Below are 17,624 nucleotides of genomic sequence, written 5' to 3'. Positions count from 1 at the left end.
GCCAGACAAGACACTGATTATATAATCAGTAGTATCTAGACTTCTCCAAATGGAAAGCGAGCATGAAGGGGAATGAATAATAGCGATCAAGCATGGAGAGGCACCAACTCTTGCCCCATTGCCATCTTTAGCTTATCCCTCCAGGCCGCACCATTTTCTCCATTTTTATGAAATCACAGCCTTCTTTTTTCTATGGCTGCGGGAATGTGTTCCAGCACTCTTTTCTCCACTTCTTAAGCTTTAGAGAGAAATTTTTTATTTTGGAACACCACCCTTTCCCTTTTTCTGGATATGAGGTTACAAGAATTGGCAATAATTCTTACAGTTCTCATTCAGGCAAATGAAAACTCTAATAAATTTAGGAACATCATCACATTACAGACAACATTGTGACAAAGTAAAAGCATATCCTGATTACCTAAAAGAAAAAAAATTCAATGAAGATTAAAACTCATTATTCAATTTAACCAAAGGTTCCGCAGATAACTAAAGTAGAATATAAAACTTTGAAGATGATCAATAGTTCATGTAAAGTTTGATAACTAACAGAAGAAATAAAAGAACAGCTAAGGACCTGAGTAGTATTATAACAATAGGCTAGCTCATAATCTCATTTCTTTTTCCCGCCCTTGGCAGCATCACTAGCCTTGGTCTGCAAATAAAAGCAATACACACAGTTGGAAGGTGGAAGATAACCAAACAACCACCAAAAAAATATCTAATAATGAGAAAAAGGTTGCAAAATGAAGCTTCTTTACCTTCTTTACACCTCGGATTTTCTTGGCCCTGTTCTTCCTTTCCTTTAACTGCTTTCTTGACTTTTCCACCTTGGTATCCAATCCATTCTGCCAACAACCAAATAATAATTCACTATAAACAAAAAAATGCATGAACAGCAACATGATCCACAAAGAGAGAGACAAAGAGACAGATAAGACGATAAATATTCATAAGTTTATATTTAGAAACTATCCTTGTAATTCATCAACGGAATAGTCCATGGAGAGAGAAAATCAATAATACCAATGTTAGTGGTTATAAAAATTCTTATATATTAACCCAACCAAACCCAACTAAACCACCTTCAGCCAGCAGACTAAGCAAGTTCAGTCTTCTCCATTTTTTTTGGGGCAGCCATGCAGCAAAGGAATTAAAATATCTTGTTCAAGCAATTATTAGGAAGTAGTTAAATCATACAAATTATCGCACAAAAACCATCAACAATTTTGCATTTCTTCACGGACGAGCACTTAACCCACGATCTGCAGGCAGTTTACTTGCTTCTGTAACAGTGTATCATGGAATGCATCTAAACATTTACTAATCATATCCGGCAACCTCTTACACAGATGAGATCTGCCTTACTTTACTCGAATACTTTCACATTTGGAAAAGACTTGTTTAATTGTACAGAAGAGACATCTGGGTTGATGTTTGATCTCACTAAAATTAAAGGACTGGATGCAACAAAAAATCCAGTACTATGCTTGGTGATTAAAAAAAGAGAGGTTAGAGCAGTACAAAAAGATTGAATCACACAACAAACATGTTCCTCCAGAATTATGGGATTATCAATTCCATGAGAAAAGCACAAAGTCAGCTGTCTGAAATATCAAAAACACCCCTCATTGCTTCTATACTTTTTACTCTTTCTTGTCATTATGCAGAATATATCATCCTTTCATCTTCTAATTATATTTTGCTTTACCTTGACCAATTATTAAATTTAAGTTATTTCAATTGAATTTTCAATTATTAATAATTTAAAATATATTAATTGAATTTATTGCATTTATATGTTTTTGTGAAAATAGTGATTAACATATAGTTTATAAGCAACTATATATTGGTATATTCTTAAAATATCAACTGAAAAAAGAAAAAAGTATAAACATCCAACACCAAATGAATATTTATGTAATTTGACATATCTTGTTCTGTCCAAATCCATTTATGCCAAATATATCATTTTACCTTGTTTAGTTCTGTTTTTATCCAATCCTGTCATGTCCTATTCTAATTTGCACCAAACATCACGGAAAATTCTAAATTTGCAACCAACACTAACCTAGTTTTATGAATTTTTCCAACCATATGCCTTTGAATTATCAGACAAAGATCCCAAGAGAAAAGAACTGGAAGTAATGACTGTCAGAATGGGCAAAGGACCTCATATAACCAGCATAAAGAAGATTAATAGCATAATCTTCAATGTACCCTGAAATGATTATACCAACCACACAACTCTCGATAGAGAGCAGTTCTATTTATATTGAGATTGATTCAACTGATTACATAGAAAAACATGGTTCCATTATCACCACGATCCTATTTCTAAGGACCAACTGGTGCATTATCTTACTCCACTTACATAACAGTTATTTGACTAATTCTAACAGCTCCCCTCAATCACAACAAGTTCTGGATATGTTGAGATTGTTACAATGAGTAATAAAAGGATATCTAGACAGTGGTTTGGTCAGAATATCAGCTACTTGATCACTTGATGAAATGAATCGAACTTCCATTGCCTTGCGTGCCACTTGCTCTCGAACAAAATGGAAGTCAACTTCAATATGTTTCGTTCTGGCATGAAACATCGGATTTGAAGTCAAGTATGTAGCTCCTAAATTATCACACCAGAGACGAGGAGCCTTTGATTGATACACTCCAAGCTCCTTTAGTAATGATTTGATCCAGATCATTTCTGCAGTTAGATTTGCAATGGCTTTGTACTCTGCCTCTGTACTTGACCTGGACACTGTAGCTTGCTTTCTTGAACTCCATGAAATCAAATTTACTCCAAGGAACACAGCAAATCCACTAGTTGATCGTCGATCATCAGGACATCCTGCCCAATCAGCATCCGAAAATCCAGACAGCATCATTGTTTGAGACTTTTGAATTTTAACACCGAAATCTAGCGTACCTTTGACATAGCGGAGGATTCTTTTTACCGCGCCCCAATGAGTATCAGTAGGTGCATGAAGGTATTGGCAAACCTTATTCACTGCAAAAGCTAGATCGGGTCTAGTCATTGTCAAATATTGTAGTGCTCCAACAGTGCTTCTATACTTGAATTGTTCATCAGTTGATAAGGGTATTCCCTGTTCTCTCAATAACCGTTCAGCAGAACTCATTGGAGTAGACATTGGCTTGCATTTTTCCATGTTTGCTTTCTTCAACAGGTTCAAAGCGTATCTTCTTTGTGATAGTATGAGACCATCTCTTGTTTTCTTAACTTCAATACCCAGAAAATACTTAAGATCACCCAAATCTTTAACTGCAAAATCTGTTTTTAAATTTTGAATCAGACTTTCGGTGGCTTGATCAGATGAGCTCACAATAATTATGTCATCAACATAGATGAGCATATAGATGGTTATATCCCTGTTTTTGAGGATAAACAAAGATGAATCAGCTACCGAAGCCTTGAAACCTAACTCCATAAGTTTTCCAGTCAACCTTGAGTGCCAGGCTTTGGGTGCCTGTTTTAAACCATACAGGGCTTTCTTGAGCTTGCATATGTAATTCTGTGGTTTGTCTGGGTCTTGAAATCCTGGTGGTTGTCTCATGTAAACTTCCTCTTCCAAAATACCATGTAAAAATGCATTTTGAATGTCGACTTGCCTCATATTCCAGCCTTTTGTTACTGCTAATGAGAGAATAACTCTGATTGTTGAAGGCTTAATTACAGGACTGAAAGTATCACTGTAATCAATACCAAACCTTTGTTTGAACCCTTTGGCAACTAATCTTGCTTTCAATCTTTCAACTGACCCATCTGCCTTTCTTTTTACTTTGTACACCCATCTACTGTCAATGAGATTGATTCCAGGTTTGGGAGGAACGAGAACCCAAGTTTCATTCTTCTGCAACGCTGAGAATTCATTATTCATTGCTTCTCTCCATCCTGGGTTGCGCATGGCTTCCTCCAAGTTGTTCGGTTCAGCAACTGCATCTGTCATTATGGTATGCTTCAAATTGTTGACAGCAGCAGTTCCTGCAAAACTTCTCGAGGTGTCAGAGTATCTTACAGTTCCATCAGTGAATTGTTTTGCTCTCACAATGTTGTTTTTCGATCGTGTTTTCATTGAGTGTTGATTACTTGCTTCAGGGATTGTATCACGAGAAATGTCATGTTCTGGCAGTTGTTCTTGAGCTCGGTTTTGATTGTTGGTTGAGCTATTTTCAGCTTCGTGTTCGGCAATTACCTCATGATGTGTTGTATTATCTGCAGGAAGCAAACTTAAAACAGATGCATCATTAGCAATATCATCAGATTGACCATAACTCATATGAGAATCACTAATAACTGGTTCAACATTTGTGAGAGCATGTTCAGTGTAGACTGTGGGGTTGATTAATACTGGAAGAAGAGCAGGTTGATGTGAGTGTTTGATTTTAGCTGGTGACTTAGATTCGTTAAAAGGAAACAAGTTTTCATCAAAGATTACATCTCTAGAAATGTGGATTCGGCCTGTACTTCTGTCTAAGCATTTGTAACCTTTATGTGAAGAGCTATAGCCCAAGAACACGCATTTAGTGGTTCTGAAACTTAGTTTCTTGTTGTTGTAAGGCCTGAGATTGGGCCAGCAGGCACAACCAAACACTCTAAGAGTTAAGTAATCTGGATTTTTGTTGAACAATTTATGAAGAGGGGTGTCCTGCTGTATTGTTCGAGTGGGCATGCGATTTATAAGGAAACATGCTGTATTGAAGGCTTCATCCCAATATGACAGAGGCATGTTTGATTGAGCAAGTAAAGTAAGGCCAGTATCTACAATGTGTCTGTGTTTTCTTTCTGCGATCCCATTTTGTTGGTGTGTGTGAGGACAAGAGATACGATGCTCAATACCAGTAGATTTGAAATAATTGTGCAAACGATGATATTCACCCCCCCAATCTGACTGGACAGAGCGTATTTTTGAATTTAGCATGGTTTCAACATGTTTTTGAAATTGAAGGAAAACAGACTCAACATCAGACTTGTATTTCAAAAAATAAATCCAAACATATCGGCTAAAATCATCAACAAAAGAGACATAGTATTTAGAATTGTTTACTGAGGAAATAGCTGGACCCCAAACATCAGTATGGATTAACTGAAGTGGTGCCGTGGATACATGCTGAGAAGAAGCAAAAGGTAATTGATGAGCTTTTCCTAGTTGACAAGCATGACAAATTAGGGAAGATGAAACACTAGTATCTACAGCTAAATTATTATCTTGTAAAATCCTAACAGTAACGGGAGAGGCAGGATGGCCAAGTCTTCTGTGCCACTGTTCTTTCGAAAGTTTGGCTGTGAGCAAGGCTTGATTGGAAGAATTTGGTAGAATGTAGAGACCATTCTTACATTTACCGGTGAGTAGGAGCTCCTTCGTGACTCGATCCTTAACAAGAAAACAATTTGGGTGAAATTCCACAAAAGCATCATTATCAGAGGCCAATCTTTTTACAGAAATTAAATGTTTATTGATTTTGGGAGCATAAAGAATGTGTTTCAAAACAAGAGATCTAGATGAACCAGGAATTAATGAATTCCCAATATGAGATATAGACAAACCTGAGCCATTTGCAACTTGAATCTGATCGGTGCCAGTGTAACGTTCTCTGGTGGTAAGTCTGTCTAGTTCACTGGTGATATGATCTGTGGCTCCAGTATCAATATACCAGTTTGCATCACTAGTATATCCACTTGTTGCTAGAGCTGCTTGTTTGATGTTGTCTTCGGCTTGATATGCTTGATCAAACCTGTACCAGCATTGTAAGGCATTATGATTGGGTTTACCACAAATTTGACAGAGATTGTTTTTGTCTGAGCTGCTTTGTGTTCGTGGTTGTTGACGTCCAGGATTGATTCCGATACGCCCTGTTTGTCTACGGCCACCGTATGATTGACGGCCACGACCACGACCGTTGCGAGCTCCATTGATGCCTCCTCGAGTAGTCATCCTGTTAACATTGTTAGCAGATGAAAGCTGATCAATTGTACCATTACGCAGGTGTCGCATCTCGTAAGTCAGCATGTGAGCATATACATCGCTGATGGTGTAGACATCTGTTCTTGTTGTAATGCTAGTGACCAGAGAATCATAATCTGGACCAAGTCCCTGTAGCATGTATGCAATAAGCTCTTCATCTTCTACTCGTTTGCCAATGGCTGCAAGTGTGTCTCCGAGGCGTTTGATTTTGCGAAAATAATCTGCAATTTTCATGTCCTTCTTTTGGATCGTGGTGAGTTCCATGCGAATTTGCATTGCTCGAGCTCGAGACGTAGAAGCGAATTGTTTCTCCAACGTTGTCCAGGCTTCTCGTGCCGTGATAATGCCGATCATAGTTCCGAGAACTTCTTCTGTGACAGACGAGTTGATGAGACTGAGCACCAGCTGGTCCTGGTGGTACCAAACTGTGTACTCGGGGTTGATAACAATGCTGCGGCCATTTGTTGCTTCACTCGGCTCAATGGTGATTGTTTGGCTAGGTGCAGGTGTGGATCCATCAACAAAACCAACTAGCCCTTGGCTGCGTAAGTAAGGAAGGATTTGAGCAGACCACAGCAGATAATTTTCTTGGGTGAGTTTTACACTAATTACCTGGTTAATAGATGGAGAAGGCACAGTGCTAAATTGGAGAGGAGACGAATGAGAGAGTGTTGAATGAGAGGAGGTAGACATGGTTAGCAGTGGAAGCTGGAAGTTTGTGAATCAACCTGCTCTGATACCATGAAATGATTATACCAACCACACAACTCTCGATAGAGAGCAGTTCTATTTATATTGAGATTGATTCAACTGATTACATAGAAAAACATGGTTCCATTATCACCACGATCCTATTTCTAAGGACCAACTGGTGCATTATCTTACTCCACTTACATAACAGTTATTTGACTAATTCTAACATACCCCATATCACTAGAGACTTTAAATTGAAGCATTTACACAGGAAAAATACTGATGCTGCCAAAACGATTGAACAGCATTACTGTTATATTTGGTTCAATTCTCATTTCATTCCTCCTCAGTTCGCACCATTAATTTCCTGACCCTCAACTTAAATTTCTAGACATGAAATCTAGTTCCTACTTTAATTTATTGAAACTGCATTTTCAAGTCCCAAAAATTCAAGGTGGGAATAGGGGTTGGTTGGAGGTGGAGGCAAGATCATACATGTGCATCATGCTCTAATTCTACATGTAAGGACTAATATAAAAATCAGAGGTAGAAATTAAGGAAGAATGAAACGAATTGAATCAAAAGCAGTGTATATGTAGTAGATAACTATGACAATAAACCAATGAGTTCTAAATGTTTCATGATGGATTATTAAGTACATTAGTATTGAAACAATTTTTTTTTTTTTTTTAAGTAGATAACTATGACAATAAACCAATGAGTTCTAAATGTTTCATGATGGATTATTAAGTACATTAGTATTGAAACAATTTTGTTTTTTTTTTAAAAAAAAAAACAAAATATTGACACCTTATTCATGAATTGAACAAATTAAAAAGCTGCATGAGATGTGTAAATACCCTGATTAGCCTGTACTTGGGCTCGTATTTCTTGGCGCTCTCAACTGAATCATAAATAAGACCGAACCCAGTAGACTTCCCACCTCCAAAATGAGTACGGAATTTGAATACAAATATGGAATTAGGATCTTTGACTTCATACATCCTCGCCAGTTTCTCCTTCAGTTCAGCCTTCATCGTCACAGGCACCAAATATGAGACACAGTAAATTACATACCTGAGCAACAAAAAAGGCACTAAGGAGAAACTTATGTTACCTTCGACACATTAGGTCTCCCAGGATGCAGGACATCAATGACCTATGCGGAATCAAACAGACGCTTATCACATAAGCTACAAAAAATTTCTTATGTGCTACATTGTTAGTTCACAAAAATGTCAAGAAGACAGAAAGTGGATCACAATCAGACTTGAACTTTTAAATGAAATACTATTCAGATTTCTCATAACGGCGTCCAAGCTCAATTCATGGTGGCTTATATTTTTACCAGGTTCAGGCCCAGGTCCCAGGCGAATAGGAATATATATAGAACGCAATCAAACTACAGATAAAAAGGCAAGAGAACAGAGAACGCACAAATTGCTTTCTCGATAGAAGCCTGTTGGTCATGAACTTCCTCGTCCTAATTGTCACAGCCTTTTCCGCCATTCTGCCAGATAAAAGAAGCTCCTTATTAAACGCTAATATAGATAATCACCTTAATAGTAATGTAGAAGTTTACTACGAAGATGGGCAACTTATGCAGATAGGGTTTTTCTGCAGAAACACTTCTTTGATTAACACCGGTGCCGATTGGAGAGAGGCTGCCGGCTGCCGGCTGCGATTAGGCAAGGAGCGAAAACTGCGACGTTATTGTAGTAATCGACTTAGCTTCTTGTTTTGTAGGGTTTATGAATCGTCAAATAGCTTAGCTCCTGTTTGGACGCTGGTTAGAGCATGCTCTTAGTACGGAGCAGGAGTATCTAGCTCTCGATTATGATAATTAAGTAGCCAAGCAGGCCCAAAAGAAGATGAATTCATTCTCAGATATGGGCTTCCTCTCTACCCTCAAACTTCAGGCCTAACGTTTTGAAAAGAAATTTATGTCGCTGGTCAGGTTTTTCGTCAATTAGAAAAGATTTATGGTTTATTTTTTATAAAATAAATATTATGTGAGAAAACTGTTACATTATTTGATTTGTTGAATTATAATTATAATAATTATGAAATAATTACGTCATTTTTCAAGTAATTAATGAAATGATTTACTAAGTTCATCAATTCATAACATTGAAAGACTTTTACAAATTTAATTCTCAAAATTTTTTTATTTTTAATTTATCTTAAAAACATTCAGTACATAATTTATTTTAGAGATGAATAGTGTTCTCGCCGTCTAAATCATAAATAAAATTCTCAACAAAGAAATAATTTCTATCAATGCTAATTCTGATATGATTCTGATTATTAAAGTGTGGTTTATAAAAAATTGAAATGTCAAGATACAACATGTTTATCGTAAAAGAAATTGTTATACAAACAAACTAATTGGCGAATTAGATATTTTTCTAACTTCCGAAACTCTCACATTCAACGTCCTTCTATGCAGATTACGAACATCATAAAAGATGACCTCATTGAAGTTTCTTAATTTAAAATGTGTAATACTTAAACGTATATTTTCTGTGTGGTTATGCTTGTTTCTTCTCCTTTGTAATTTGAATTAAAAAAAAAAAAAAAGTCGAAACAAATTTGGTTATTGTATGCAAATTCATATAGCACTCAAGACACGCTTGTGTTATCAAATCAAGTGCAATAAGTGTCTATGTCGAGATGGGATCAGAACAAATTAAGCTCCAAGTTATTTAATTAGTGGTGGTGTGAGAAAGCGAAATATGATTAAATTTGGTTTCTTCCTATTTTGTGGTCTTAAAGCACACCAGTATGAAACAACAAAAGGAATCTGCCTACGTGTGATTGTATGTATTGCCCCAACTTTTCCATCTCACATGCACCTCATTCATCCATATTGCACATACCTATAATTATTAACTGTAAGAAAAAAAGAAAAAACTCATTAAACTAAGGTCACCTTCGAAATTTCTCACTATATTTTTGTTAATTTTATATTAGTTATGATTATAATATATGTTATTTTGGGTAAAAATTTATACATTTCAAGATAACAAATGTACATTATTAACAATATAAAGATAACCAACCATTTTGTCGTATAATATTTAGTGCCATGCATCTTCCGTTTTCTCATCTGGTCGTGCATGGAAGTAATGGCTGAACTGATTCCATGGGGTTTCTTCAAAACTTTTAGCCGCACTTGTTGATTTCTCGATCCATTAACGAATATGTCCACAGATAATGATATAAGTCAACCGGTATAGCTCCACATCGTGCTACGAAATTTTATCCCTATCAAGTTGGCAACTTGGGTTGTAGACGCAGGAAAATTCCCATCCCTGATGGTGCATTGAAAGTTGAAATTCCCTTGCCTTCTTGGTCCACTTTATATCCAGTCTGCCACACAGTAAAAAAGTCTCTGAGGAAGAAACAAGAGTAATCAGTAACTAGAATGGAGCCATAAACAGCCATTGGCAGGGAGCAAGTAGACTTTTTTTTATGGCTGTTAACATCTACGGAGGTTGTTTACACTATTCATTTACGAACATACATTTGTACTTCTTTTCTGTTTCTCTCTCTCTCTCTTTCTATTAATCCAGTGAGGATGGGAGTTTCATAAGAATCTCCTCTCTTTTTGCCGCTTGAGATTAATTTTTGAAAGCTTCCTTCACTTTGGAGTTAAGGGTATGTGCTGTTTTAGTTTTATGTGATCAGCCAAGTTAGACTTCGTTTATTAGAGGCAGGAGTGCCTAGAAACTTTTAAAAGGAAAAAAAACAACGTTCATCACCTTCACTTTCCCTTGTCAATAAGGACTTATTTTATGGCTGTTAACATCTCTACCGAGTCGACTGGGAGCGAGGTTGCCCTGTGAAGAGACTGTGGAAGGAAACTTCCTGTATAGAAGCTCTTAGCAGTAACCATTCCTTCAGGGCTGAATGATTCATCACTTGCCTCAAAATTCTTGACAATTTGGTTTTTAGCATTGTCAGCTTCGGTAGGAAAGTGTGAAGTGAAATTCTCTCTGGAGGACAGTGATCTTGTTACAGCTCCATTGGTTCCTCTCTTTAGCTTGGGTAGAAAAGAAGACAAAGAAGCTTTGTCGTCTTTCTTGGGATCTGAATTATCAAAACTTGGGGTTAAATTTAAACCCATTTTGGATATGGTTCCTAATTGCTGGTCCCTAAGCTCCCTCAACTGCATTTGATACTTTGCTTTGAGCCATCTTAGTTCTTGCCTAATTTCATTCTCATAATCATCAAACAAAGCAGAATCCACAGAAGGGTTGGCACAGGAGCTTGTAGCATTGGATTGGCTTTGAGTGTCCATATCAATAATCTTCTCCTCTTTTTCAATGGATTGATTGAGAATCTCACTGCCGTTATCACAATGAACGTCTCTTGAACCTGGTGAATTTGATTCTGGTCCATCTCTCTGAGCCCAGATGTCGGCATAATGAATGCTGTCTGCTTGGGTTAATGCAGGCACTGCAACTTCTGGAACACATTGTTCTAGCCCTTCTACTTGGTACGTGATCTCCTCGAAACGCCCATGAACAACTGTACATCCATGTTTAGAACAGTGAAGAACCTGGAGGTTGTTTACACCTTGATTTTTGGGCGATGCATAATCCATGAGATAACCATTTGAACCACATTTTTGACAGAAACTTGGACTTGTGCAGTCTAAACCTTCTTCTTCCATTTCTTGTTTCCTTTTCCATTCTGGCACCAATGAAGCAATTTCACCATCAATCATATCTGCTATTTTCATCACATCTTGGTCACTGATGTCAAGCTCGGATACCATTTCAGTAGCAACGCTTAATGCTGTGTCATTCTCAATGTCAAATGGGAAGTAAATGTTCCTAATGCGACCTGCAAAATAAAAATTGAATCTTTAGCTTTTTGTTCAGCATTTACTTTATACCAAACAATTCTAGTGGGAATGGAACTATTGAAGCACAAGAATGAGGAACCAAACCTTCTTTATCTGCAATTCTGAGCCTTAAGAAGATTCCATCATCTTCTCTTCTTTTTCCTTCGATTGTGACATCAACATTTGTCATCTGCTCGTCCTCTTGGCTAGTGAAGAGATCGATTTCACTCATTTGAGGCTCAACTGGATCGTAATATAAATTATTTCCAGCATCATAAGGAAGGTAATTTGAGTACACATCGAACAAAGAGGTGTTGCAATGATGTGTTCCATTAAGAGGTTGTCTTAGGAATGGCCCAGGTTCTTCATAGTCTTTATAATAATCAATTGGCCTCAAATCAAATCCATAATCATCGATTTGGAGAAAATGGTCCTTCAAAAGCTCTCTAGCAGAAAACCTACAAGACACGGTCGCTAAGCATTTCTCAACAAATTGTCGAACCTCGGGGTCCTTTACTTTGTACAGAGCTTCTGGTTTTTTCCCCTATACAGAAAGGAAATATGTCAATCAAGTGAAAAAAAAAAAATGACAGTGAAGAAACTGATGGAGAAGATAAAAAGTTAAAAAAGCTTTTATGGGCTCCTACAGAGATGACTTTCTTGTATATTTGAGCAGGATGGGTGCATTCACTGTAGGGATATTCAAAAGTGACCATCTCCAATATGCACATTCCAAATGAATATATGTCAACTAATTCATTGTATTCCTCTTCGTACACCTCAGGAGCCATGAATTCTGGTGTGCCTGAGAATGAGAAACCCAAAACTTAATAATATGACACTTCGGGATTTTTAAGCCTTACTTTGATTCAGAGAAAAAAAAAAAAAAAAAACTAGCCAAACCAGCTATGAAGTACAAATCAATTTATAGAATTTTCGTACTCTAAAAACCAATCAGGACTTGAATTAGGCTAAAGTTTTTCAATATGGGAACTTACCCACACAACGAGCAGCATGAGATTTTCTGAGAATTGCAGCAAGACCAAGATCACCAATTTTGACTTGGCCTTGGTTGCCATTGATGAAAATATTATCACACTTGAGGTCTCTGTGGATCACAAGAGGATCATGGGTGTGGAGATACAGAAGCCCATTCAAAATCTGCGTACACCAATGCTTCACAGCTCTAATATTTACTCTTTTATGTTTTAACCTATACCTGCAGATATTAAAAAGAAAAATGGAAGGAGTAATGAACACATAGGAAAATACAGAGCCCACAAAAATCTAATTGAAGGAATGTATATACAGCTGCTTACTGTCTGAGAGTTCCCGAGGTGAACATTTCAGTGACAAAGTTAATATTCCTGTTGGTAGTATCAACCCAAGAAGTACAGAACTTCATAATATTTTCATGTTTCAAGGTCTTGAGCAGATGTATTTCACGGTAAAGTCTCTCAAGATCCTCTGGATTTTGCAGGAAATCATAAAGCTTCACCTGATTCCAAGCCACCTCAAGTCCTTCATACTCGTCAAAGGCTTTATAGCTGCAACAATCAATACAACCCAATAAAAAAGCTTGTTCATTTCACTGGAAACTTACGAGATGTGAGCTAAAAAACAAGACAAATAAATAACCATTCCATCACAACCGTCATTTTATAAACAAGAAAGCTCAGAGAGATAAGGCTGAATACACTGTCTTTGAAGAACCTTTGCCAAGAATTTCATCGTACTGCAACAAGAAGGGAAACAGTAAACTCAAAAGTTATACTGAGAAGAAAGAAAAGACCAAGAAATAGAAACTACAAACTATATACCCTTCCATATCTGCCTGTAGGATCAACTTCCACGAACTCAGAATAATCATCTTCAAAGCTTGTATCACCATTCATTGTTTTCCTCGTCCAAAATACTGTTATTTGAAATTTTCTATTACTAGTCTACAATGTTTCCAGTTTCTACACGAGAGAGAAAAAGGAAGAGAGAGGAAGAGATAATCAGAAGGCTGAAAAAAACATTAAATAAGAGAAGAAATAAGAGGTAGTAATCAATGCAGAAATTTGTAAGTTCGTGAAGGGGAAAAAGAAAAAAAAATTGTGAGGGAGTGGTTCAAAAGAACAAAGTTAAATTTCCAACAACCCAGAGACAAGAAGCCAAAGATTTCACAAGGTTTCTTCTTCACACCCATATTCCATTACAAGACAGAAGTCCCTCTCGTTTTCAACTCCTCTCTCTCTCCCCCGTTTCTTTCAACCTCTTCACGGGCTGTAAATAAACCCACACACTCGTACCCACAGCATTTATATAGCTCTCTCTCTCTCTCTCTCTCTCTCCATTCATCTATGGGCCTGCAACAGTTTGGGAAGACATGGACCAATCAAAGAATTAGGCTTTTCTTATTAAATTTCAATGTTTAAGTTGCTTTATTGGACAAGTGGGTGCATATTTTTCTTTTTATTTTTCTTTCTTTTGTTCTCTCTTCATTTTTACCAGGAGGGTTCTGAATGGAGATTTACTTTTGTTGCATCATGAAGGCCATGTGAAAAAGAAAAGCTTTTAGAGAAGTTGACTTGGTATTGTATTTCATTTTCATTCCTTTTTCGGAAACTCTCATAACTTCCTTTGTTTTCATCAGATAAAAATAATAAAGTTAAATCGGCCAGCTGCTCCTATGTTGAGAAAAAAACTTAAAGATAGTCTCACGTGTTTCCAAGTTCATGCTTATAAGGGTTATGCTAACATTCAAATAAGTTAAGAGAAATAATAAATGTTTATGGAGATCGTGATATATTGCCTATATATAAATATATAGAGAATGAATGCTTAACTGGACAATGTTTATAACATTATAATTATATATTAAATTAAGTAATAACTAGTAGTAAAAGCTGATGGTAGAGAAATGTTATTAATTTAGTAGATTCAAATGTCTCTTTATTGTCTATGCTTGTATTTTAGACATAAGCTAATTAACCTACGTTAAAATTTCTTTCGTTAAGATCAATTATATTAATTTATCATCTTTTTAGAAAATAATTCTTATATCCATTCTTGATACGAGAATAGTCGAATTTGTTAACCCTTAATAAGTATAGATGACTAAAATAATGATTTGGTTCATGTATTATTTACTTTAATTAAAATTAGTTTTAATCTTAAATTTTGATCAGATTAATCACTATACTTTTAAAAGTTGTCATTTAATCATTCTCCATTGATAGAAATTTACATAATCAACTTAGATATTATATGTCAAATATATTAACATGTTATACTTTTTGATTGGTCAAAATGTTACTTGAATGATAAGTTAGATGCCACATGACATCTGATGTGATATCAAAAATTTTAAATGATTGATACACAAATAAAATTTTAGATTAGTTTGAATCGGTTTAAGATTAAAAAAAAAAACAGATCCTTAATTCTCTAGATCCCTAAACTCGAAGTCTTCTTATTTTTTTTTCCATGCTTCCTCTTCCCCCCTCAAATCTCTATCGCATAAGGTTTCATTTGAAGGTGGGGATGGACCCTTTGCTTCTAATAAATATTGGAGGCTAACACTTCGTTGAATTGGAGCTACAGGTTCATAAAGAAAAAAGAGGAAGCTTTTACAATAGTAGAGGTAACCACCATTTAAAGAAGTTAAATTGTGAAGGCAAAAGAAACAAAAATCGTGAGGAAGCTAAAGATGCTAAAAACATGAGTGATGGGAAGTTGAGCGTGCTGAAGAAATTCAATACTAATGCAGCTAAAAAGGCGATAGGGTATTTTATTTCCAAGAAAGAGTAAATTAAGGGCAAAATTGAGAAGACTGGAGGCCATCAAGGTTCTTAAACTCACTAGCTTACTCGTCTTTCATATTATTAAAAGATATATGTGCATATCTAGACATAAACATATATTTATGTACAAGGGACGTTAAAAGTAGAGGAACTAAAGATTCAAGGCAAGAAGGTTAAAGATAAAAGTGACTAAAACTCCCAAGAGAAAGTACATGGTAACTGAAAGTTATACACACGTGTGTGTATATATAAATTGATTATTATTATTATTAATATAGATATTAATAATGTTGCATGTGACTTGAAGCTTTATGTTTATAGAGAGAAAAAAAGAAGTTTTTACAATTGTGGAGGCGACTATCATTCGCTAGAAGTGAAAGATGCATCCTTGTCTTTGAAGAAGACCTTGCACGACAAATATGGGGGGAGAATGGGAGGAAAAAGCAGAAAAAAAAGGTTTTAGGTTTGGAGATATAGAAAATTAAGGATTTGATTGTTCTTTTTTTATTTTAATCTGATCGAAATTGATCCATAATTGTATTTGAGGACCAGTCTGAATCGAGATATATATATATATATATTAATATCAAGTTAGATGTCATGTGGTAACTGATGTGATATTCAACTAATACTTAAATCAATCAGAAGATATTGCATGTCAATAAAAATGATACATGACGTCTAATTTAACGATATTAATGTCTATTAACAGAAAATAACTAAATAATTTAAAAAAAAAATACAAAGAGTAATTTGATAAAAACTTGAAACAATAACTAATTTAAAAAAATAAATAAAATATAGACCAAATCATTTAAAGACAATCATGTTTGACTACTTTGGTGGCGAGGTAGAGTCCGATTATTGGAGGAGTTAATTGGACATTTGCTATTTTTAAGCTAAAATTAATTTTATCTTATAGATAAAATTCTCATCCGTTTATGTTAAGAACTAAAAAACTTTGAGAATTTTGTTTCAAGCGCCAAAGAAAAAGAATGATTAAGAGTATTTATAATGTTTTTCTTATGAGTTTTGTGTCGTAATAGAAAGTTAAGAGCATTTCAATTCACTTTTAAAATATGGTGATTTATGGATCTACTTTATAATATGGTTTTGGGCTTTCCCCTCATCAGAGAGTCATTTATGTACTCAAGTACCTCAACATAATATACCTTCTCAAGTTATCCCTCATGTTTGGAAGTATTTGACGAGGTTCATGGTTTTCTACCATAGAATTGATATAATTCCCATAAAATGAGCTTTTCTAATTCTTTATTTATCCTAGATATAACAAAGGTTGGTTATCTCTCACACCTTAATTGAGTGGGAAATTAATACTTGATGTTCACAGCCATGATTATAAATATTTATAGTAGATTTTTTTATTACTTTGCGGTCTGACTTTTTTTACATGAAATGACAAATAATTGTACATTGAGTTAAGTTAAAGAAATGACCAACATCTTCTAAAAAGAATCTTGAAAAATGTCATGGTTGCTATTGAGTAGAGCATAAAAATATTAACCACTAGATTAATGTATTGAGGGTTGAGGTATTAATAACTTTTTTTGATATGGACATTTTTAAATTTATTATCTAGACCAAACTTTTTATTTTTCAAATAGAAGAATAATAGAAACACAAAAAATAATTCTATTAAGTAACAAATTCTATAAAAGTTTTATTTAAGATATTTTCTTTTCAGGTAAAAACTAATAGAATACATAGTTGTTATTATGTACTCAGTAGTGACATCTCTAAATTCTAAATTTTTCATTGAAATATAAAATAATCTCTCAATAATTTCTTTTTTAAAATAAAGAATAATTGTTTTTTTATAAGGCTCAACGTAGATGGAGGTATACTTCTATGTGTTAACATTCTACAACAATTAAATTCTCTTATTTAGAGTAGACACAATAAATTAAAATCTAATATAATTTTTTTTATCAAAAAATATTTTCTTTTAGAAGAGGATAAATAATTTTAATTCGTACTTATACATTCTTAACAAAATATGTAAAAATAAGTAAAGAGAATTTCACATATATTTATTGCATAAAAGAGAATATTTATCATGTGGTTCCCTAAACTTGCATATCGAGAGATGATAAGACGCTTGACAAGTTAACTTGAACTAATTTCAGTGACGATAAGGTTAATGCGCATACTGTTTTAAGTATATTAAATAAGAGGATGACCCCTGACCTAGTAGGCACTGAAAGATTATTTGGACCCTCATAGTCCTTGAGAGACTGTAACATTTTATATGCCTTTTAGCATTCAGAAGTATCCTCAGTCGAGATG

The 17,624-nt window shown here is 35.1% G+C and overlaps 2 protein-coding genes and 1 non-coding gene across 8 annotated transcripts; all 3 read right to left on the bottom strand.

The window, feature by feature from the left end:
* Window positions 1–433: 433 nt before the first annotated feature.
* On the bottom strand, window positions 434–8,453 carry LOC110814109 (small ribosomal subunit protein eS24z). Of its 3 annotated transcripts, none has more exons than XM_022041464.2 (6): window positions 8,263–8,453; window positions 8,115–8,187; window positions 7,795–7,836; window positions 7,538–7,708; window positions 759–845; window positions 434–652 (listed from the first exon to the last, which is right to left on the bottom strand). In XM_022041464.2, the coding sequence occupies exons 2-6, from the start codon at window positions 8,184–8,186 to the stop codon at window positions 611–613; spliced, it is 414 nt and encodes a 137-aa protein (XP_021897156.1). In that variant the 5' UTR covers window position 8,187; window positions 8,263–8,453; the 3' UTR covers window positions 434–610. The 3 variants fall into 3 exon arrangements, with proteins under 3 accessions (XP_021897156.1, XP_021897153.1, XP_021897155.1); XM_022041461.2 differs by having other exon boundaries at window positions 8,260–8,451; XM_022041463.2 differs by having other exon boundaries at window positions 8,276–8,451.
* Window positions 6,017–6,152, bottom strand: LOC148266610 (small nucleolar RNA Z247). Its single transcript, XR_015818195.1, has one exon. It is a non-coding gene; the product is annotated as a small nucleolar RNA Z247 (small nucleolar RNA).
* A 1,164-nt stretch (window positions 8,454–9,617) lies between the features above and the next one.
* On the bottom strand, window positions 9,618–13,810 carry LOC110814080 (putative serine/threonine-protein kinase WNK9). 4 transcript variants are annotated; one of them, XM_022041416.2, is made up of 7 exons: window positions 13,350–13,810; window positions 13,227–13,264; window positions 12,849–13,076; window positions 12,528–12,748; window positions 12,177–12,334; window positions 11,635–12,073; window positions 9,618–11,528 (listed from the first exon to the last, which is right to left on the bottom strand). In XM_022041416.2, the coding sequence occupies exons 1-7, from the start codon at window positions 13,422–13,424 to the stop codon at window positions 10,468–10,470; spliced, it is 2,220 nt and encodes a 739-aa protein (XP_021897108.1). In that variant the 5' UTR covers window positions 13,425–13,810; the 3' UTR covers window positions 9,618–10,467. The 4 variants fall into 4 exon arrangements, 3 of the variants coding, with proteins under 3 accessions (XP_021897108.1, XP_021897113.1, XP_088071254.1); XR_015817588.1 differs by lacking the exons at window positions 13,227–13,264; window positions 13,350–13,810 and having other exon boundaries at window positions 9,618–10,071; window positions 10,204–11,528; window positions 12,849–13,091; XM_022041421.2 differs by lacking the exons at window positions 13,227–13,264; window positions 13,350–13,810 and having other exon boundaries at window positions 9,618–10,071; window positions 10,442–11,528; window positions 12,849–13,091.
* Window positions 13,811–17,624: the final 3,814 nt, after the last annotated feature.

This window comes from Carica papaya, chromosome 3, assembly GCF_054855325.1.
Source record: "Carica papaya isolate Zhongbai chromosome 3, ASM5485532v1, whole genome shotgun sequence".
NCBI classification, from domain to species: Eukaryota; Viridiplantae; Streptophyta; class Magnoliopsida; order Brassicales; family Caricaceae; genus Carica; species Carica papaya.
The sequence above is the reverse complement of the archived record's forward strand: the minus strand, read 5'-3'. Positions and strand labels throughout refer to the sequence as shown.

Bases quoted from the DNA above. Each gene is read 5' to 3' on its own strand.
- LOC110814109 (XM_022041464.2), bottom strand. From the start codon at position 8,186: ATGGCGGAAAAGGCTGTGACAATTAGGACGAGGAAGTTCATGACCAAC. The intron at 7,709-7,794 runs GTAACATAAGTT...GTGACGATGAAG, and splicing joins GGAGACCTAATGTGTCGAAG to GCTGAACTGAAGGAGAAACT. The intron at 846-7,537 runs GTATTTACACAT...GGTTGTTGGCAG, and splicing joins CCAAGTACAGGCTAATCAGG to AATGGATTGGATACCAAGGT.
- LOC110814080 (XM_022041416.2), bottom strand. From the start codon at position 13,424: ATGAATGGTGATACAAGCTTTGAAGATGATTATTCTGAGTTCGTGGAA. The intron at 12,335-12,527 runs GTAAGTTCCCAT...TCTCATTCTCAG, and splicing joins TCATGCTGCTCGTTGTGTGG to GCACACCAGAATTCATGGCT. The intron at 11,529-11,634 runs GTTTGGTTCCTC...TTTATTTTGCAG, and splicing joins CAGAATTGCAGATAAAGAAG to GTCGCATTAGGAACATTTAC.